Below are 22,457 nucleotides of genomic sequence, written 5' to 3'. Positions count from 1 at the left end.
TTGGAGTTTTATGCCTCTCTTCAGTTCCATTGTAGCAATTATTTTCCAATAATTTCTGTGTTCTCCATCCTTAGTTTCGCGTAATTAAAATGTAGCCTAACACCAATGTGATTTTTTAATATATTATGGAACTATTGGGTAATTTCGGATCCATATAATCAGGGAATACTGTTTATCTTCGGGAACGTTAAGGCTGTCGGAGTTGTAGTCTTCGGAGAATCGAGTCTATGAAGCCCGAATAAAATACAGGCCAGTGAATATTCGTGTACAAACAATGTGTCTCTTTCTTTGGTTTATGTTCAGTGAAATAGACCTTCCAATAACACCCTGTGGGTCCACCCTTCTCATTGACTCCCTAAAGCGCTTTTCCTGCACTCTGCACCTTCTTGCAAGAAGATAGCTAATCATATGCTTATACCCAGACTTTGCGAACTGTTGAAGTATCTCCATGACAATGCTATTCAAGTCACTGTTATATTCACTTAAGTTGGCATATTGAGATGAAATTGACTTTCTTGAAATCCATTCCTTGAAATTGACAGTCCACAGTCGATTCACTGATGTTTAGCATGCTTGCCATGGCAGATACACTAAACTTGTTCTCAACAAACCGTCTGAAGAATATCCCTTGAATTGGAAGGTTAAAAGCTGGCCTCCCAGGGCAACCAGAAAAAGCATTTTGTAACTGGACTGCATGCGCCTGGTAATTTTGTTTGGATTCTCGCAAAATATCCTCTATCATCACAAAATTTCCTCAGCTTCATTTATAAATGCTGATAAATAAGTTAAGACATCTTGATGTTAAGAACCCCTTCACATTTGTCACGCAAATTGCTATAGTCCGCATATTCCTCACTTGAACTTTCAATTTCAATATATCTAAGTACTTCTTCAAACGTTCTTCTTGTATTCGTAAGGATCATATCTATTCCATCCTAATAGTCAAAGATGAGATAGGTTCTATACGCCAGGTTCATTTACATTTATTATTGTCACTGGGAAACTGCGACGTGCTGGTTACCAGATTTCGCACGCGAAGAGGCAACCCATATTTTAGACTTATCCAGAAGACTAACAGTATTCCTTGAGTATATGGATCCGCAATGACCCAATAGTTCCTTTATATTAAAAATCATATTGGTTTTAGTCCATATTTTAATTGCGCGAGACTAAGGATGGAGAACACAGAAATTATTCAAAAATGAAAAGAGAAAACAATTGTTACATTGGAGGAGGAGAGGAGGAGAGGAATAAAACTCCAACGCAGATAGCTCATCCCCTTAAGCTAACAACAATGTTAAATAAGAGGACTAAAATATGGTCATAATTTTACTCCGTTCGGGCTAAAAACGCAACAAGCTGTGCTTTCAATTTGGGGGCATAGAGAGGAGTGCTCTGTGTTTTGCCTGTCTCTATTAACTATTAACTGTGCCTGTCCTCGATACGTTGTGCCTGCCGTCGATACCTTGTGCCTGTTCCCAGTACGTTTTGCCTGTACCCAATATGAAAGTGAACTTTTTCGTTGAGCCTTTCCCTATTGGAAAGTCAATTTTGACCCCAATGCCGCTTTATAAGTGTGGGTCTTTATATTCGAGCGCAAAAAACACGACAACATGCACATTTGCCAACACTTGCCTTGGCACCGTGGAAAAAAGATTGAGCTTTTATTACGTGTCTGCGGTATTACCCACTGCACGTGACGGTGTTGGGGAAGCCTTAGAATCGGGTTGCTGTTTAATCTTAAAATCTTTGATGCAGACACCTTTGTCAGTGACAACAACCGTTTGATCGGTCCCTTAATTGTCCATATTAAAGGATTTTTTTTTGTTTTCGCGACAGATATCCTGTCAAGTATCAGCAAAATTTACCACTTCACCTGAGAACGTGTGGTCTTCTCCCAAACGAGTTCCAGTGCCATTTTTTGCAGGGCTTAAGGTAAATTCATTGCTTAACTTTGAGAAAAAGGGACGGGGGAAAATTTCGATTCATTTGATTATCTTTGGGAGATCGAGATTTGTTTGCAACTTCAAACTAATTTCATTCACAAGAGCAGAAATCAGTGGTTTGATAAACCGGGTGTGAGAAGCGTCTTTCAGACCTGGCAGTTATTTCATGATTGTTTAATCTGCGTATTACCGACATGGTTGAATTTGCTTGGGAGTGGGTAGAAGAAAGGAAGTAACTCTCATTTATTCAGATGTGTTCAGAAATGCATCATACACTACTGAGCAACGTACAAATTAAAATTTTGTCGTACAATTAAAATTCCTTGCGAATCTTATAGATTTAACTTGAAAGCCTTTGAAAGCCTTTGTCAGATGACGCATTGGCAAACGCAAACTCGTGATCGTGGAGGGGAAGACATATTTAGACCCTTTGAGACAAAAAAGAATTTCCTAGATAAGTAAATGTAATCAAAGTGAAGATGAAACTCACTTTCAATTGTTTTTCGTTTTCTAGAGTACTCTATTCTATCAAATCAAAAAACGCCTCTCCAGTTTTTGTTGGATGCCTTGCATCGAATTGATGAATTCCTACGATACATATCTTTTAATTATCTTAAAAGAACGATGCAGCTTATCCCATTACTATACTCAGTGATTCACGTAACAACTAATTATCGATTTGGAGTGTTGTCTCTTGATTGTTTTTGTCTAATTTTGTTTCTACTGTTATGTTTGTTTTTTATTTATTTATTTAAAATGTGGATGCTTTTTGAATACTGTCAATGATTGCAGTCATGCAAATAAAGCTCATGTTGTTGTTGCTGCGTTTTCAGGTGCACCCTACTGTACTTAATTTGGAAGCTTGTGATACTCAGCTTCATCCAATCACCATAACGCCAACAATACCTGTCCGCCGAACTATTCGTGGTCTTCCAAAGTTAACTTTCTTTACACCGCGGGAGGTGACAATTTTGACAGGCTGCGAAATCGAACTTAACAAAGGAGTCGACCCTATCCAAATAACTGTGAAAGCTTCCTGTGGGCAAGAAGTCTCCGAGGGTCTCAAGCCTGTTATTCCAAAAATTTTTCATCAAAACAGTCTATTCTGGCGTCGTGATGTTGGTCTTCCGACCATCTGGGTAATTATTTCCACTTTTTTTAAAATTTCCTCTGTCTTTCCACTCAACTGAATGCCGAACAATTTGACATTAGTTTTTACACAGGGCCCCACGCTCAGTGGGAGCGAAAGCCAACAAAAACATAAAGATTTCTATGGGAATCCCGATAAAAGCGTTAATACTTGAGAAGATAATTATACGAAAAAAATTCTCAATTAATTATAAAAAGCTTACCCTTATTGCCATTGTGCATCCCTTCCTTCCTGTATAATAAAATCGCAAGGCTGGACACTAAATTCTCAGGAGCCCACCAAATTGAGTCACTTTCCTGGATGCATGTTCTCACGATTACAATTCCACATCGGAATCAATTGACAAAGATTAAACTTTCATTTCAACCCACCAATAAAGCAATAGCAGCCGTGCGAGTGACCTCAGGCCGTAGTTTGTCCACTCGATCGGAACCAAAATTACTTTTCGGGACGTGGGCTTCTCGGCAATGTTGGACGGTTGAACTTTGTAACCCTGCCCACTTTAACAAAGGATCCTAGACCGTAGTTTGTCAATGACACATTTTTTTACCCCCTGGGTCCCGTCATGACAGCATTGTCTCCCTCGTCCAATCACGATGATAGTCACACCCCCTTCGTGTTGAGAAACTTGAAAAACAAATTCAAGAAAATGTGTCGTTGACAAACTGCGCTCCAGGGCACAGTTTTTGAAAGGATGGATAGCGCTATCCGCCGGATAAATCACTATCCAGTGGATAAGTCATAGCGAAACCAATTGCGCTATCTAATGGATAGTGATTTATCCGGTGGATAGCGTTATCCACCTTTTGAACAACTGGGACCAGGACCCTTTGTTAAAGTGGGCAGGGTTTCAAAGCCGGATACAAAGTTCAACCGTCCATTATTTCCGAGAAATCCTCGTTTGGAAAATGTTTTTGGTTCCTATCGAGTGGGCAAACTACGGCCTGAGGTCGCTCGCGGGGCTGCTATTGCTTTGTTGGTGGGTTGAAATGAAAGTTTAATTTTTGTCAATTGAATCCGATTAGGAATTGTAACCATGAGAACATTTTATCCAAGAATATTTGACTCAATTTGGTGGTCTCCTGAGAATTTAGTGTCCAGCTTTGGGATTTTATTATACCGTTGACAACCGTGGAATTGAAAATGACTCAAATCGCGTCGAATCTGGAAAAAAAAAAGGAAACACACAGGAAGGAAGGGACCCACAGTGGCAAGAACGTATACTAAACATGGACCCCAGGTCCATGGACCACCCCTGTGGACCACCCCTCATTTTGTAAATTAAGTACGTTTTACAAGAAGAAAAATATTCAGACAAAAAGAGAGATGTGATCCTCGCAATCATCTGGAAATTTATTTTAAGCAAGAGTCCACAACTAGGAGCTAATCCTATGTTACAATATTTTTATAGACCAGGAGCCCATGTACGATCTATCTATTTTTAGACTACCTTTTCTGCAGACAAAGACAATTCCGGTTAGGTGACGCTATGACGTCATGTTAGTTTCTTGTGATTGGTCATCGGGCTCCACAGCATTCTGATTAGCGGGAATATAGAGCTGTTGTTCGTTCCTAGTTATGAGTTACTGATTTAAGCAGTTGCCTGTTTTGTAGACAATTATACCACCTATTTGGTGTCTCCAAAGGGATTCGTCTAGCAAAAACCCGCTTTTCAAATATAAGTTCATTTCATTGATAAAGTCCTTCACCAGAACAAATGAGCCTAACAAATTGACCTGCTCCCATCTGAGTGGCTTCAAAGCTCAGTTTGTAGAGCATTGTGCCGGTATCGCAGAGGTCATGGATGGATTCGAATCCCGTTGAGGTCACCTGAATTTTCAAGTGTCTACAAAGAGACAATTGCTTAAATTGTCCAGATCACAGTGTGAGCTTCAGCGCCCTCTTTCGTTTAAAGATTTTTCAACTTTAACTTTGCAAAATGAGGGGTGGTCCACAGGGGTAGTCCATGGACCGGGTCCATGAAGAGGTCCATGGACCAGGTCCAAAGTGGTGGTCTATGGATCTGGGGTCCATGTTTTGTAAACGTCCCAGTGGCAATAAGCTTGGGCTTTTTAATTGAGAATTTTTTCGCATAATTGTCTCCTCAAGTCTTCTATAGGGATTCTCATACAAATCCTTATCATGATGGTTGTTGGCATAGTGTCTACTGTCTCCTGGGAAAGATTTCCGCACAGGTCCCTACTTCATTATGCATACACTCCTTTGTTTCAAGAAAACAATAGCGATAACAATAGACGTCCTTTGGGACTATTGAGCTTTGTTCTTTCTTCTTAGAGGTTTTTTTTTTTGTGTGTGTGTGTGTGGGCGATGTGGGGAAAGAAGAGAGAGAGGGAGGGAGAGAGAAATGAGATCCATTTTTATTCATCCCGTAAGTACAAATTAGCCATACGTATTGTTATACAAAACAACAGTGCGAATGAATGATTAATTTATTCTGCATGCATAATGAAGTAGGGACCCGTACGGAAATCATTCCGTCTCCTGTTGTAACACTGAGATAACACGGGATAGGGTACACTGAGATAAAAACCGGCAAAAATAACAATCGAAAGATAAATCAAAAACTCATTTTCATTTTACCTTTCCGTTGAATTAAAGACTTTTCATGAAGAGAAGCGACCGACTCACAAATGCATGGGAAAAAATTTATTTAGTATCGGATCATTTGATACTGCTTGTTTTAAAAGCGGGCATCGATTGCGGTATTCAACTAATAGCAAGTAGAAGGGAATGCCCGAACAACGATGTATCAAAATTTGCATACGACTCACATCAAGACTAAGACGTGACAGGTAATGCAACACCTTTCAAATAGGAAGGATTACGTTTTTGCAAACGTTGGCTATTTGACGTTAACATCTTCAGTTCCCACGACCTACTCCCGTCTGACCTTGTAGCTCAGTCAGTAGAGCGGCGGTGATCTAACCCGAAGGTCGTGGGTTCAATTCCCACCCTGGTCAGAGTTTTTCTCGGCCCTTGTGTGGGCCCAGTCCATTAGTGGGGCTAACGCTCTCACATGGTTCATATGGGGAAGATACTTAGCACTTTACATTACACTCTAATCAGTTAAGTCTGTTTAAATATAAGTGCTACACGGCCAACGTTTGCAAAAACGTAATCCTTCCTTGTACCTGTACATGTCACTTGCCGTAACTTTAACATCTTCAGTTCCCACGGCTGCTCCCGTCTGACCTTGTAGCTCAGTCGGTAGAGCGGCGGTGATCTAACCCGCGGGTCGTGGGTTCAATTCCCACCCTGGTCAGAGTTTTTCTCTGCCCTTGTGTGGGCCCATTTCGATTAGTAGGGCTAACGCTCACATGGTTTATATGGGGTAGTTACTTAGCACTTCACATTGCACTCTAATCAGTTAAACCTTTCAAATAGGAATAGAACTTCGTTCGTTATTCGAGGTAAACTCGAACAATTTCCGAGAATTGCATGTTTATTGATGGTGTGCCTTTTCGTGGAAATAAAGATTTTTTTATGAAAAGAAGTGACCGTCACAAATAGAAAACGTGTCTGTCCTCACGAGCCGACGCACGCACGTACCACCTGTCAAAATTTGCACACGACTCGCAACAAGAGGTAGACGTGACAGCAAACGCAACACCATTCAAATACAAGAACTGAACTTTAAAAACAACGAGTATAGTATTCGTCTATGCAAATCGAACAATTTCCAAGGACTGCAAAGCACACTACCGCCGGAATTAACTCAACAGCTAGATTTAGGTCCCGTATTAAGCTTGTGTCTATACTTAAGTTGGTGAGTGCCAACTCGAGAGCATTTGGCTACTTTGGTCACCACACTCTCTTATAACCCATAACCCATATTATAGTTAATTTGCATCTTTGAAAACATTCTTTAATTCTGTATAATTCTGTGGCCACGGAAGAAGTTCGGTGTTTACTCTCTCTACACAACACACACACACATGAAGCAAGAAACATCACAATTATCGTGACAATTTTTAGAAGAACTAAGATGCTTGAAAATATGAGAATTTTTGTCCCCGAAAAGGTGCTCATTTACACGTGTGTAGAAATGCCTGTTGGTTTCACCAAGTAGCGAGCACCACAGCCCGCACAAGTAAATTTGTATACAACACGTGATTTAAGAGAATCCGGAATGAAATCCTTTGGACTAAAAATGTTGCACAGTTTGAATGGAGAGAAAATTACTTTAACATTTAAATCCTTGCAATACTTGTTAATAATAGATGAAATTTTCTTTCTGGTATAAGTTGAATAGAAACCGATGTAAGGTAGTTTTGTAAAAATGGTAGTTGGATACATCATGTTTAGGGGCTTCTTTTGTAGTAACATTTCTAAGATGTGTGACGAAGAACTTGATATTCTGAAATTTGGTCTTACATTTGCCATAAAACCTCCGCATGTAAGCAAGAGTCAAGTATTCACGACATTTGAACTTCTCCATGATGACCTCAAGAGACATCTTTCGGATAAGACCAAAGCCAATGAAGTCCGGAATGAGATACAGCATCTAGCCACCCGTTATGTGAACTCTTTCAAGCCTTCAATGAATGACTTAAAGAAACATAAAATACTGAAAAGACTGAAACATAACAAGGACATCATCATCCTGAGACCAGATAAGGGGAACGGAGTCGTAGTTCTTGACAAGGTAGTTTACAATAAAGCTATGGTTGATTTGTTGAGTGACAATTCTAAATTTAAAAAATTGGAATCTGATCTCACTCTACGCAGGGAAGGTCAGTTACTGCGGTTTTTACGTAAACTTAAGAAAAACGGCCTCTTAGATTGTAACATCTATCGTGAAATTTATCCTACTGGTTCCCAACCAGCTAGGTTATATGGTCTACCTAAATTGCATAAAGTCAAAGATCCTAAAACTATCACACCTCCTTTCAGACCCATTGTATCATCTATAGGCACTTACAATTACAACTTAGCTAAGTATCTTTGTTCTTTGCTTAAACCCCACATATCCTCAGAGTTTTGTGCAACAGATACGTTTTCTTTTGTCCAAGAGATTCAACAGTTTGATTTCAGCGACAAGTTTCTAGTTTCCTATGATGTCACTAGCCTTTTTACAAATTTCCCTTTATCTGAGACGATTGATTTAGCTGTCAACGCCATAATTGATGGTAACATGAATCCTGACCTAAAACTAAGTAAAGTTCATCTTAAAGATCATGACTAAAACACCACACGAGTACATACGGGTAACATACGAGTAACATACGAGTAACATACGGAACATACGGATACATACGAATACATACGACTAACATACTACTAACATACGAGTAACATACGAGTAACATACGGATACATACGAGTAACATACGGATACATACGAATACATACGAGTAATACGAATGTTTTTCTCATAAAGGAAGCTCTAATTATAGGCCATGCAGGCATTTTTCACGTCAGCAAACACGTACCCGGCTCAGTTTGAGGGGGGAGGGAGGGGATGTTGATCAACCCCCCAAGGCTTTCGTTAAATTTAGTCACAGTAAAATAAATTCACATGAATTGCAAAACCCTTAGCTTGCGCTACAAGATGACAATATATTTTGGATGTCGCTTATGTCGTGTGACGTCATCAGATTCGCCATCTTGATTTCACTATTTCAGCTTAAGTTGCCTATGATAAATCAGTGCAAAAAATCAGTGCAAAATCAAGCCAGAAAGCTTAAATGGGGTAAAAGATTATGACAGACCTGCTCTGACTTCCTTACGTGTCTTAAATGTAAACTGGCCTGACAGTCATAATCATCTACGAGAGCAACATCCAAAATATACTGTCATCTTGTTGCGCAAGCTAAAGGCGGCGAAATACGAGATACAAAAACCCTAAACTTGGCGCGCAACATTATTTCGTTGCAAGTTTGGGTCGATTTCTCCCGTTTTTCACCTTGCATGATCAACTTGTCGCGCAACAAAAACGTTTGTTGCGGGTTGAAGAAAGTTATTGCGAAAAGTAGAGCGAAGATCTACTCTGAGCAACAAGTTTTGGCTTTGTTTCTCGTTTTTCATCAAGCTCACAACTTGTCGCGCAACAAATGTGCTCTTGTACTAGCAAATCAACCACTCAGCGCCCTGCATTTCTTCAACCCACAACAAATGTTTTTCTTGCGGGTCAAGTTGATCACGCAAAGTGAAAAACGCGAAACATCGACCAGAACTTGCAACGAAACAATGTTGCGCCACAAGTTGAGGGTTTTGTATCTCGTCTTTCGCCGCCTTAAGGGTTTTGCACTCCATGTGAATTTATTTTACTGTGACTAAATTTAACGAAAGCCTTGGAGGGTCTATCAACACCACCCCCTCCTTCCTCAAACTGAGCCGGGTACGTGTTTGCTGACGTGAAAAATGCTTGCAAGGCTTATAATTAGAGCTTCCTTTATGAGAAAAACATTCGTATTACTTGTATGTATTCGTATGTATCCGTATGTTAGTCGTATGTATCCGTATGTTACTCGTATGTTACTCGTATGTCAGTCGTATGTATTCGTATGTATCCGTATGTTCCGTATGTTACTCGTATGTTACTCGTATGTTACCCGTATGTACTCGTGTGGTGTTTTAGTCATGATCCATCTTAAACAACTATTCAATTTTGCTACTAGCCACACTCATTTTTTATTCAATGGTTGCTTTTACGATCAAATAGATGGAGTGGCAATGGGTTCACCTTTAGCCCCTGTATTAGCGAATTTCTTCATGGGTCACTATGAAAGGCTTTGGTTGGAAAAATACACCGGTACCCAAGTATTATATTATCGCAGATACGTAGATGACATTATTTGTTGTTTTCAAAATTCTCATGATGCAGATATGTTTTTTCTATACCTTAACAAATGCCATCCCAACATTAAGTTTACAATGGAAACAGAAACAGATGGCAAATTGCCTTTCTTAGATGTATTATTATCCAAGCAGATATCAAGTAACAATGAATGTTCTTGTATCACTTCTGTTTTTCGAAAAAAGACTTACACTGGTCTACTTACAAATTATTTCAGTTTTACTCCCTTTCAGTACAAATTAGGGTTAATTAAAACTCTCATCGACAGGGCATATAAAATTAACAACACTACTCAGGGTTTTCAAAACGATATCAATACTCTAACTACTATTTTGAAACGTAATATGTTTCCCAGTTGGCTAATTGACAAGTCCGTTCAAGGTTATCTTAGAAATGTTACTACAAAAGAAGCCCCTAAACATGATGTATCCAACTACCATTTTTACAAACTACCTTACATCGGTTTCTATTCAACTTATACCAGAAAGAAAATTTCATCTATTATTAACAAGTATTGCAAGGATTTAAATGTTAAAGTAATTTTCTCTCCATTCAAACTGTGCAACATTTTTAGTCCAAAGGATTTCATTCCGGATTCTCTTAAATTACGTGTTGTATACAAATTTACTTGTGCGGGCTGTGGTGCTCGCTACGTTGGTGAAACCAACAGGCATTTCTACACACGTGTAAATGAGCACCTTTTCCGGGACAAAAATTCTCATATTTTCAAGCATCTTAGTTCTTCTAAAAATTGTCACGATAATTTTGATGTTTATTGCTTCAAAATTATTGATAATGCTACTTCTTTCTATCAACTCAAAATCAAGGAGAGCTTCCATATTGAGCGGTTGAAACCCGAACTCAACAAACAAGTTGATCATGTCAGTTTAGCATTACATTTTTAAACTTTTACCGTTATGTCAGTTGTGTTCTCTATAATATTGTTGGTTCGTTTGAAAATTACGTACTTGTAACGAACATTTAATCTACAAAGAATCATTGTATTGATAATTATATATATATACGAATTATCTTGTAAAAAATTTTAATGTTACACGCCCTATGGCTGAAGATGATGTTTGAAACATCGAAACATGTTCCGAAAATTCAAAAGTGTGGTTGTATTTTTTAAAATATTAGTAACACTTGTGCTATCCAGACCATTTGGAAAAGTTATATATATATATATATATATATTTATTATATGACTAGCTCCATGAGCGGGCAAGATGAACCAAATCGCGCGCTCTGATTGGCTACCCGAGCGGGCAAGATGGAGCGATACTGCCCGCTCGGGATTTCTCGCTTGGTCCCGCAAGATCAAAGATCATTTTTTGGTGTTTTAAGTCATATAATAAATCCTTTATTGACCAAGATTGTTCGGTCAAGATGACTGGATATTGGCCTCGTTCTTTTTTTGCGTGTTTATGGACCTCGACTTCGTCTCGGTCCATAAACACGCAAAAAAAGAACTTGGCCAATATCCAGTCATCTTGACCTCACGCTTGGTCAATAACCCATACATATATATATATATAATTTCTTTTTTTGAGTAGAACGTATTTCGTAGAGCGCTCAACTCAATCGATTGAGGAGCAATAACTATGACTTTACACAAGTTTCGGTTTCACAAGTAACCATCGTTTAATGCTACAGAACTGTTTCGTATGGTGCAAGTATCACACTCATCAGGCAATTTTGAACTGTTGAAATTGGAAAGCTGGCAGTTAAATACGGAAATTTGAATGGTTGCTATAGTAATGCGTTACATTTTAGCAGCTGCTAGGTAACAAAACCTGATATGAGGGGATTCTATGTCGGTATTTTAAATTTACGTTACTCTAAAGTTCGGGAGTACATATCGGTTTCTGTGGGGGCATGAACTAGCTAATTCGTTTCTTCTGTTAAGGCTACACAGTTCTTTCTTACACATGATTATGAATTTTTCATTCAGACAAAGACTACATTTCTTGCTAATATTGCTGTAGGGTCTACATTTTTTAAGAATTTTCTATTTAATTTGAAACGGCTTCTTTGCATCTTGTAAGTGCCAAACATGTTTGGAAAGCTCTGTCTCATTTCTTCTGTTTGGATGTCGAAAGGATGTTTTGTGATTCCTGTAGCGTTCCTTGAAGTTTGTGGCTAGTCCAACGTAGGTTTCAGTTGTTGTCTCGGTGGTGACTGTTGCTTGATAAATTACGTTAGTTTGAAGGCATTTTCCTTCGAGTGAGCATTCAGGCCAAACATGAAATCCATCATATCGTCACACAACAAACACGTTCTTTCAGATGCAAATACACCAACACCGCAACCTGACACCTGCAATTGTAGAAAAAAGCCTGAATGCCCAGCTTTCCAATTTCAACAGTTCAGTCGTTAAAATTGCCTGATGAGTGTGGTACTTGTACCATACGAAACAGTTCTGTAGCATTAGACGATGTATATATATATATATATATATATATATGACTGCCAGTGGAAAAACTGAAGACTTCATCTGCTATAAAAGTGCTCGATGGTTAAACCAGAGCTGTGAATAAAGATGAATTTCTGGAGTCGGACTAGTTCAAAAACATTTAATTGCTACTCGGAGTTTCATGCTTCTAATGAAGCAATCATCAGGCAACTGACCAGTTGCCTGATGATTGCTTCATTAGAAGCATGAAACTCCGAGTAGCAATTAAATGTTTTTGAACTAGTCCGACTCCAGAAATTCATCTTTATATATATATATATATATATATATAACTGCAGACAGTACTGTTTCCAGACAGTACTGTTTCGGCCTTCTGGGCCTCATCAGTGCAGTGCTGATGTCTGGGATGGAGGTTAAGCTTATAAAGCCACCCCAAATGTCCCACACATGTGGTACATCTATATATATATATATATATCTAGACAGTTAAGTAGATCCCTTGAGCCAACAACGTATCACCCCCAGGAGGATCGCAAATGGATTCACAGTCCAAGTTGAGGAGATATTGAGAGAAAGTTACAGGAAACACAACACTGGACAACTTCTGGGGAAAACAGTAATTGCCCTGAGCGGGATTTGAACCCACGTCCCCCTGATCACTAGTCGGGTGTCGGGTGTGATGACCCCTGATCACTAGTCAGGACAACCATGCTGGCAACATGGCTGATTAATCATTTAATGTGTGACATTTCCGTGGGACTCCCTAAGGGCCAGTTGTTCTATGTGATAACGCTGGATCAACAAGTGATTCACAGGCGGACAAGGGTAATTAATGTAAAGAGACAATTAAGTAGATCCCTTGAGCCAACAACGTATCACGCCGAGGAGGATCGCAAATGGTTTCACACAGTGTAGTGGTCATCACACCCGACTAGTGATCAGGGGTCAGCCCAAAGAACTTTATATATATATATATATAGCGCAAGTTCAGTTGTACCAGGTACTTTTAGTTTTTAGTTTTTAGCGCGTACTGAAGAAGCCCGAAGGGCGAAACGTTTACACGAGATTAAAATATACTAGACATGTGAGAAGTTTGCCAGCGACTCATTTTTTCGTTCTCCCTATGTATATGTATATGTATATGTATATGTATATATGTATATATGTATATATGTATATATATATATATATATATATATATATATATATATATATATATATATATATATATATATTGTTTTCTCCACAAATAGTGTGAAACAAAATGACTCTGAACTTGAACTGCATGTTTATAGATGAAAGTAACATCCGTGCGTGGGTTCGTATTCCGAACACGACAACTGTTTGTGAAAGTGCGTCTTCGTCATGTAGTTCGCAGTCGTGTTCTATTTTAGTGCTGTCAAGCTACATGTATTCTTTAGAACAATAAGCAAAACAATAAGCTAGATAATGAGGCAGACGAGTACATCGGTATACGCATATGCGCGTATATTTATAAGAGAATACGCGTATGGTGATTCGCACATACGCGTACATATATACAGGTTTGGTGCGGGTATTTTGGTTAACGTATTTCTGAGCGATACTGTATTTCCAAAACTATGGAATTACCGAGTGATAAATAACCTCGTCTAGGAAAGGAAAATTTTGAATTTGCAGAAACAATGAGTTGGACGATTGTGATCTTTGTGTTGAATTTGCACATTTCTTTTCGAACTTTATAACAATTGGAAGAAAAAAAAACACTAAGAAAACCAAAAACCCAGTGCCTTGCCATTATTTCAAGTGTCATGATCACAGATGCATCCTTTGTTTCGTGAGTTGTTAGTAACACGCAAGGAAACTTGATGACAAGCGGCCGCCGAAATCGATGTCACTTTCGATTTTGCGATTTACTTGTGCAGCCAAAAGTACAATAGAAATTGAACATAGCAAAAATCTCCCAAAATGTTTTTCGCTGATGGTCACTTTTTATATTCGTGGCACAAAATCTATGTTGTTTTCATGTCGCAAATTTTGTTGCTCCTAAAAACTTCCTTCTGCTCTTCCTAAAAAGTTTGTATCAATATTTATTTACTTTTGCATCAGTATTTATTTTGCATAAAGAAGGCCAACAAAATCTGTGCCTTGCTTAGTTCGCATTTTTGATCGTTAAAATAGAATTTTGGGTCCTGTGTTTCTGACTGCAAGCCATATATTTTGAGGTCTCCTATCCAGATACTAACCCCGCCGAAGAAGGAATAACTTTAGTGAACCTTTGTTGCGGAAAGCTGTCAGACGCTCAGAGTACACCATTTAAACTCGCTGTGAGCAAGAAGTTGAAGGAAACGTCATGTCAGCCAGTCAATGTTTCTCGATTCCCTTTTATTTTCTTTAATATTTCTGGGTTCAGTATTTTACTAGTAGCCACATATCTTCTCAGGGCATGGCACTATAATGATTTACGATACCAAAATAATATAGTGTACTATTAGGGCTACATATTACGCAAAGACAATAGACCACTTTCGATATATTAAAATTCAGCTTGGCAGCGAGGCCTAGAGGACACAAACAAAGGAAACTGAATGAACATGTTTACTCATTTCTTTTGCTTGTGTCCTCTAAGCCTCATTATCAAGCTGAATTTTGATATATCGAAGGTGGTCTATTTGAATCTCCTGGAAAACAAAACGCAGCTCAGTTGACAGTTATGGAATAAAGCACTGTGTCAAGTTACTGCATACCATACGTACGCAAAGTGTGCCTATTGTTGTTGTTGTTGTTGTTGTTGTTGTTATTTTCACCGATGAAGGGAAGACATAAATCACGTGAAGGAAACGTTTGATTTGAATTGGTTCGGTGATTTCAACTACAATATCTCGATCCTTTATTGATACGAGAGAGCCCGTTTCCAGCCTTCCTCATAAGATTAACTCGATGTTATATGACTACTGAGGTATTTTTTGTCTTCCCTATTCTGTTGGGAATTGAAATATCTCCTCTCTTTCCGTAATATCTCTCACTTTTATTTTCTTTTGTACGTCTTTCAGGTACATATAAGGGCACCAAAAGAGATAGAGCAGTGCTCATCATGGGGAGATCCACATTACCGGACACTTAAACCGCTTGACTTTGGACCGTAAGTATATTTACTAATAAACTCCTTTATGTGGCCGGTATGACGGCTGGTAATAGACCATTTTAGAGTTCTGTGCTCAGTTACCGAGGCCTTTAAATAAAGGCGAGGCAGGAGTTGACCTTGTTTGATACAGACCTCACTGCTTTTCTTATATAAATAGAAACTCGTCAGCATTTACAACGACATGATTTACATAAGAAAAGCAATAAGGGTTGTATCAAAGCAAGGTCAACTCTAGCCTAGCTACTGGTAACTGAGCACAGAACTGTAAAATGGTCTATTTCCGTGGCTGAGAGATTGATTTACGGGAAACAATGACTCATTGTCCAAGCAATCAGAATTAAAGGAATTTAATAAAACGATGATTGCATTCGTGCTTGTTGAATATGAGACTGGTACTATCTCATATCCAACGCGCGCTCATGGAATACATTATTGTTAACTATTAATTAATTTGTACACTTCTTAAAAAAGAAAAAAAGTCGGAACAAAACAATGGCACATTAATGATCGTTTAACCTTGTAAGCACCATTTCGAATTTCATTGGACAGGCAGTTCTGTAGAAACGTGAAATGAGGAGTGGATTCGGTCAGCCACGAGCGTCTTAAACAATAAGTGAGGTGTGGTTTCGTAAATAAGAGTTCTGATTTGTAAGCGTAGAGCAATTTTCCCATCTCCAGGCAAGAACCAAAAAAACCATTTACCTGGAAAAAAAAGCAAAAAACAAAAACAAGAGCCAATAAACATTCGTTGTGCTGCTGTTTATTATTCCATTATATGAAAGAGCCTGTAATATTCTATGAATCCTCCCTTGAAGCTTGCTTAGTTGATTTAAATCATATACCCAATGCATGGCGGCAAATAACAGTCGGTCATCGGACATTGGCCGACCGTAGTGAAATCTCAACTGTGATCGGACATTATGCCCAGACAATTTTTTTTCATCGTGAATCATATTACGGTAAGGAAAGATTAAAAATCTACCTTGAGTGAATCTTACGGCTTTGCGGTCGATCTCCAAGTCACGAAAGTTTCAGACGTTAGCGTACTTTTTACCGTATGTGCTTTTCGAAAAGTAGCGAGACTATTTTTTTTTTACATTTTTCGAGAGTTATCGCAGTAAGATTTCGCGACGACACTGCTTGTTTACCATTTACAAGCAGAAACTGGTTGGTACTAGGGTTATTCAAATGGTAAGCAAAAACTCCCGAATGGGAAATTTAGTTGGGATCGGCGTGTACCATTTACAAAATTCGTTCAAGTTTACCGAGAGAGTCTGGAGGGAGGCAAAGTCAGGGGGGATTGCAAATGGTAAACGTTTTCCCTTTGTCAAATTCCGTTTGGGAATTTTGGACTACCTTCCAAGAATTCCCGTTTTCTCCGGAAAATTTCCGTTTGGGAAGACCAACATAGGCTACCATTTACATTCCGACCGAAATTTCCGGACTTTTTTGGTAAATGGTAAACAACCACTGAAAGCAATTCACAGAAATTTCGCGCTGGTGTTGTTTTCTCGTCGGAATGCGTCTGATGATAATACTTCATACAAAACACAAATCAATTGGCCCGATCACTAGAATGTAATAGCTCGATAATTTTAGCGGAGCGCGCGCGCTCGCGCGGAGAACCATTGTTAAGAAAATATGGTAACCCATCGAAACGAGAAATCTTGGTTTTATAGCCATGACGTCATCGACCGTCCGTACGTACGTACGTCTATCCGTCCATGTATGCCAATGTGACAAGTATCATGTTAGTTTACAGCCTACATCTTTGATATTGGACATCCATGTTTTGATCAATTGACACCTGTCAAAACAAGGTATCCGCTGACAGTATCACGTGACGTATCATGTGACCACATCGCGGGCTCAAGCTTAAAGTTCACCAACGTGAACTGTTTGTTTTAAATTTGACCGTTGACCAGATACTGGTTTTCGATTGAATTGCAGGCTCAACCCAGGTGTTACGAGTACGAATGTTTTGAGGAAAGGTAGTTTGCAAACTAAACTGAACGCAGGGTTGTCGGAACAACAACAAGAAGATTTATTCCAAAATGAACGTAGTTTCCACGAAGTAAAACTCTGAACAACTCGTACTCGACAAACTTACACGGCCTCCGCCAACTTGAATAAACACAGCTTCTGTCACACTTGACTAAACACGGCTAACGCCAACTCTCTTCGCTTGTGAAAAACTAGTTAAAAACTTCGCTAGGACTCGTCTACTTATATAATGTCACAATAAGCTTCTAGAACTTTCTAAAATAGTAATGAGTCTAATTATAGAAAGATTACAAAACACACTGATTTAGAAACGCTAAAAATAAACGCTAAAAATAAACAAACTACGAACTCTCGCGAAGCGTCTAGAAAGTAACGCTTGTCACGCAATGCTATTTTTCGTAACATAACCCCCTTCTAGAAGAAATTTCCTAAATTTATCCTAAACAAGAAAAATTGCTAAATAAGGGGCAGTTCATTGTCAATAAACTCATTCCTCAGCACGACTCAAGTAATCTGCTCCAACGTTCTCTGAGCCCTTAATGGCTTCAACTGTGAATGAATAACTTTGCAAAAACATAGCCCAACGCATAAGACGTCCGTTGGCGAACTTAGCACTGTTCATATACTTTAAGGGTTCATGGTCCGTCTGAAGAACAAAAGAAACTCCGTACAGATAAAGATGAAATCTCTTGATACTCCATACAATAGCTAGACATTCCTTCTCAATGGAGTAGTTCCTTTCTGCACCTGTCAATTTCTTGCTTGCGTAGCAAACGGGAAACAACTTCTCATCATGTTTCTGCATCAACACCGCACCGATTCCACTGTTGGAGGCGTCCGTCCTTAAGAAATAGGTTTTAACTGGATCGGGGATTCGTAAAATAGGCTCACTTGTTAGGTAAGACTTGATTGTTCGGTAGGCTTTCTCTTGTGCTTCACCCACTCAACTTTATTAGGTTGGCCTTTCCGTTTGAGATCAGATAAGGGCACTGCGATCGCTGCAAAGTTGGGGATGAAATCTCTATAGTATCCGGCTAGACCCATAAATGATCGTACCTGTTTCTTTGTGCTCGGCCTTGGAGCATCTTTAATTTTCTCCACGTTATCTTGATGTAGACCAATCATTCCTTGCTCCAGACGATGGCCTAAGAAATCCACACTGTTTACACCGAATAGGCACTTAGTAGGTCTAATAGTGAACCCCGCTTGTAGAAGGCGTGAAAATAGCTCTCTTAGGGCTCTAATATGTTCTTCCCACGTACGGGTGTGAACCAACATATCATCCCAGTAGAAATCAACATTGGCTACATCTTCTAGCAACTTCTTCATTGCACGCTTCAGTGTTGCTGCTGAGTTGATCATTCCAAACGGCATCTTCAAGAACTCGTACGACCCGTCAGGTGTTACGAACGCCGTTTTCTGTATGTCCTCCTCTGGTCTTTTTATCTGCCAGTATCCCTTGCTAAGGTCGATTTTTGAGTAGAACTTGTCTCCGCTAAGCTTCTGAAACAAATGTTCAGCAGTTGGCATAGGCTCGGGATCAAATACAGTTAGTTTATTTAATTTCCGATAATCAACGCACACACGGTTTCTGTTGTCTTTTTTCTTCACTACAACCACAGGTGACTCATACGGAGAACTGGACTCTCTAATAACTCCCATTTTGATCATGTCGGCAATATCTCTTCTCAGCGACTCTCTGATGCTGTAAGGTACTGGGTAAGGTCTTGATCTAACCGGCTCATCTGAAATGAGTTTGATATGATGCTGAGCGAGATCTGTAGCACCTGGTGCTTCAGTGAACAAATTCGCGAACTGTTTAGCCAGATCCATAAATTCATTGCGTTGCTCATCCGTCAGATTTGGTCCGGTTTCAACATCCTCGATCAATTCCTTTGCTACATATCCACCAAGCTCTAAAAAATCAACGTTTTCTCCCTCTGCTTCATCAGCTTTAACTGCACAGTCGACAGCATCGTCTACACACGAAGCGCCTACTCCACCAGCTACTGCTCCTTCGGCTGTATTCTGCTCTCGCTCAAAGTACTTTTTAAGTAGATTAGCGTGGTAAACTTTCTCCTTGCCTTTTACTTTCACTTTGTAGTTATTGAGACGTACCACAGAACTAACTTCAAAGGGACCCTTCCACTGCATAAGTAGCTTGTTATGGTCGGTAGGTAGCAGTATAAGCACTTTCTCACTTGACTGGAACTTCCTAACTTTAGACTTGCGGTCGTAATAGTGCTTTCCTTTCTGCTGGGCTTTCTCCAGTTCACTATGGGCGAGTTTAAGGGTATCTTCTAACTTCTCTCGTAATTCAAAAGCGTACTGGTAACTGTTCTTTACCTCAGGCTCGTCAACTTCGTTCGTCCACAGCTGTTTGAGTATAGCCATTGGTCCTCTAAGATCTCTTCCATATAACAGCTCAAACGGTGAAAAACCAGTGGACTCTTGGGGAACTTCACGATAGCGATGCCACTGTCTTGGCTGCTCACTACACAGTCCCTTCAGCATAGATTTCATTGTTCCATTGAACTTCTCTGTCAAACCGTTACACATCGGGTGATAGGGTGTTGTTGTAAGCTGTTTAATGCTTAGTAGTCGGGTGACCTCTCTCATACAGTCAGAAACAAACTGCGTACCCAGATCACTCAGGATTTCTTCTGGTACCCCTAGTCGACGGCTGAAGATATCTACTAATGCCTCTGCTACAGTCTGTGTCAATGTTCTTTAGTGACACAGCCTCAGGGTAGCGAGTCGAAAAATCTACCAGTGTCAATACATATCTGTGCCCTTCTTCACTCGGGGGACGGATAGGACCCACAAGATCTATTGCTACACTCTTAAAAGGTTTATCAATCAGCGGCATCTTCTCTAACGGTACCTTTGGCACTGATCCTTTACTTACGGTCTTCTGACACACGTCACAGGACTTGCAAAATCGGGCGACTTCACCTTGAATTCCAGGCCAATAAAATGCACTCTGGATCTTGTCTGTTGTTTTCTTGATGCCCATGTGACCGCCCATGATCGATCCGTGAGCTACTTCCATTATGCGGCGTCTCAACTTCTCAGGTACCATAACTTGTTTAAGCGATTTACCACCATTCACGTAAGGATGCTTGTACAGGCGGTACAGTACTCCAGATTTTTCTTCGAAGGAAAGCTCCGCCTGACCCTTCACTAACACACCGTCTCGATCCCAGTACTTACGCAGACTCTCATCTTCACGCTGCATCTGCTTGAGCTTCTCTCTATCCACAATAGGGTTTTCACGGGTACTAGGCACCTTCAGGGTCGTGCGTTCATCCTTTTTCTTAGCTTGATTTCGGGTAGTTACTGCACAAGCCTCTTGCCAACTGGGGTCTGGATTCCGTGCATCCCTTGCATCACGTACATTACCAATAATTAGGTCGTAGATAGGATCTGAAAGGCACTGCGCTTCTACATGACCCTTAAGATAAGGCGTATCAACATAAATTCTTGCTATAGGCACTTTCCTAGCTGTGTTGTCAATAAGCAACATGACGTTAAAATCTCCGGTGAACTGATCCTCGCCAACAAGGTCCTTCTTAACTACAACTCCACTGCAACCGGTATCTCTTAAAACGTCGACAGTCTTCTCTCCAACTCTGCCTTTTACAACTGGCATCTTACTTCTTACTCCAGTTAAGGGTTCAACACAGGCATTACTTAGCAACGGAACTTTCTTGCCACAGACTAACAGAAGCTGATCATTTTGGATACACGACTTGACTTCCTCTGGGGTAGCGTTAAGATCTGGTGGCTTAACCAGACAGCCAGCACTAACTTGACCACGTTGCATAGGGTTACCATCTTTACCTTGGCCTCCTGACTTTCGTCCACCTGATCGACAGTTCCTCGCTTCATGACCTTGCTTGCCACATAGGAAACACTTTCTTGCTAGAGTTGGGCAGTTAATTGCTTTGTGTCGGCGGGCATTACATTTGTAACATTGGAGGGCTGTTGTATCACTCTGTACGTTCTTTGTTTCTTCCGCCCTGGACTGTATTACCGGCTTCTTGGTCGCAGAGCTAAACAAGTGCTTTCCATGTGCTTCCAAGTATTGATCGGCGATTTTCACTATCTGGTCAAGCGTTTCCGGGGCTCTTTCACGAAGGTGAATAGCTAACTCTTTTGGGCAAGAGTCAATAAACTGTTCTTCTACAATTAGATCTTTCATTCCTTCAAAAGAACGTTCAGTATGCGGCAGTTCCAACCACCGCAACAAGTATCTCTCCAGTCGCACTATAAACTGTTCTGGGCTCTCATCAACTTCCGGCTTTGATGCTCTAAATTTACGGCGATGTCCATCCTCCGTAAGGTCATATCTCTTCATCAAAGCTAGCTTTACTCGGTCATAATCTTGGGCTGCTTCCTCGGATAACCGCGAATAAACCTCTAGCGCACGTCCAGACAAAAGAGCACTAAGTTTCAAAGCCCATCCTGTCTTCTCCCATTTAGCTGTCGCTGCAAATCTCTCAAATCTTTGTAAATAAGCATCCAAGTCGTCTTTACCATCAACAAATGAGGGAAGCTTGGGTGCCTTGGCCCTATCCTCTCTCACTTCAGGACGCCCGTCAACATTCTCCACAGCCAAACGTGCAATCTCCAGCTCATGTTCTCTTTTTGCCGCTTCAATAGCCTCTTTCTGTTTCAACAGCTCGGCTTCCATCTCCAATTTTCTTAGGTTGCGTTCTTGTCGCCTAGTTTCTCTCTCTTCGTCTTCTCTTCTTCTATTTTCTTCAAGTAATCGACGTTTCTCTTCCTTTTCTTCTTGAAACCGCCTACGTTTTTTTCCTCTTTCCTCTTCCAATCATCTACGTTTTTCTTCTTTTTCCTCTTCCAATTGTCTACGTTTTTCTTCTTTTCCTTCCTCTTCCCTCACAAACTCGAGAAGTTTTTCTCCTTCCAACCCGAATTCTTTCCCCATCTGCAAAAGCTTTTCCATTTCCATAGCAGTATTTCACAGCAAA

The 22,457-nt window shown here is 40.0% G+C and overlaps 2 protein-coding genes across 2 annotated transcripts in view; one reads left to right on the top strand and one right to left on the bottom strand.

Moving 5' to 3' along the window:
- Positions 1-15,457, top strand: part of LOC138017426 (von Willebrand factor D and EGF domain-containing protein-like) — a 43,344-nt gene extending 27,887 nt beyond the window's left edge. The window contains exons 4-6 of the mRNA XM_068864515.1: positions 1,840-1,935; positions 2,780-3,085; positions 15,365-15,457. Of these exons, the coding sequence (XP_068720616.1) occupies positions 1,840-1,935; positions 2,780-3,085; positions 15,365-15,457 (495 nt within the window). The remainder of the gene's footprint in view (positions 1-1,839; positions 1,936-2,779; positions 3,086-15,364) is intronic.
- Positions 15,458-20,107: 4,650 nt separating this feature from the next.
- On the bottom strand, positions 20,108-22,438 carry LOC138017425 (uncharacterized). The gene is made up of 2 exons (XM_068864514.1): positions 22,306-22,438; positions 20,108-22,047 (listed from the first exon to the last, which is right to left on the bottom strand). Exons 1-2 carry the CDS (start codon positions 22,436-22,438, stop codon positions 20,108-20,110), a joined length of 2,073 nt encoding a protein of 690 aa, XP_068720615.1.
- Positions 22,439-22,457: the final 19 nt, after the last annotated feature.

Source organism: Montipora capricornis, chromosome 9, assembly GCF_036669925.1.
Source record: "Montipora capricornis isolate CH-2021 chromosome 9, ASM3666992v2, whole genome shotgun sequence".
Classification (NCBI taxonomy): Eukaryota; Metazoa; Cnidaria; class Anthozoa; order Scleractinia; family Acroporidae; genus Montipora; species Montipora capricornis.
The sequence above is the reverse complement of the archived record's forward strand: the minus strand, read 5'-3'. Positions and strand labels throughout refer to the sequence as shown.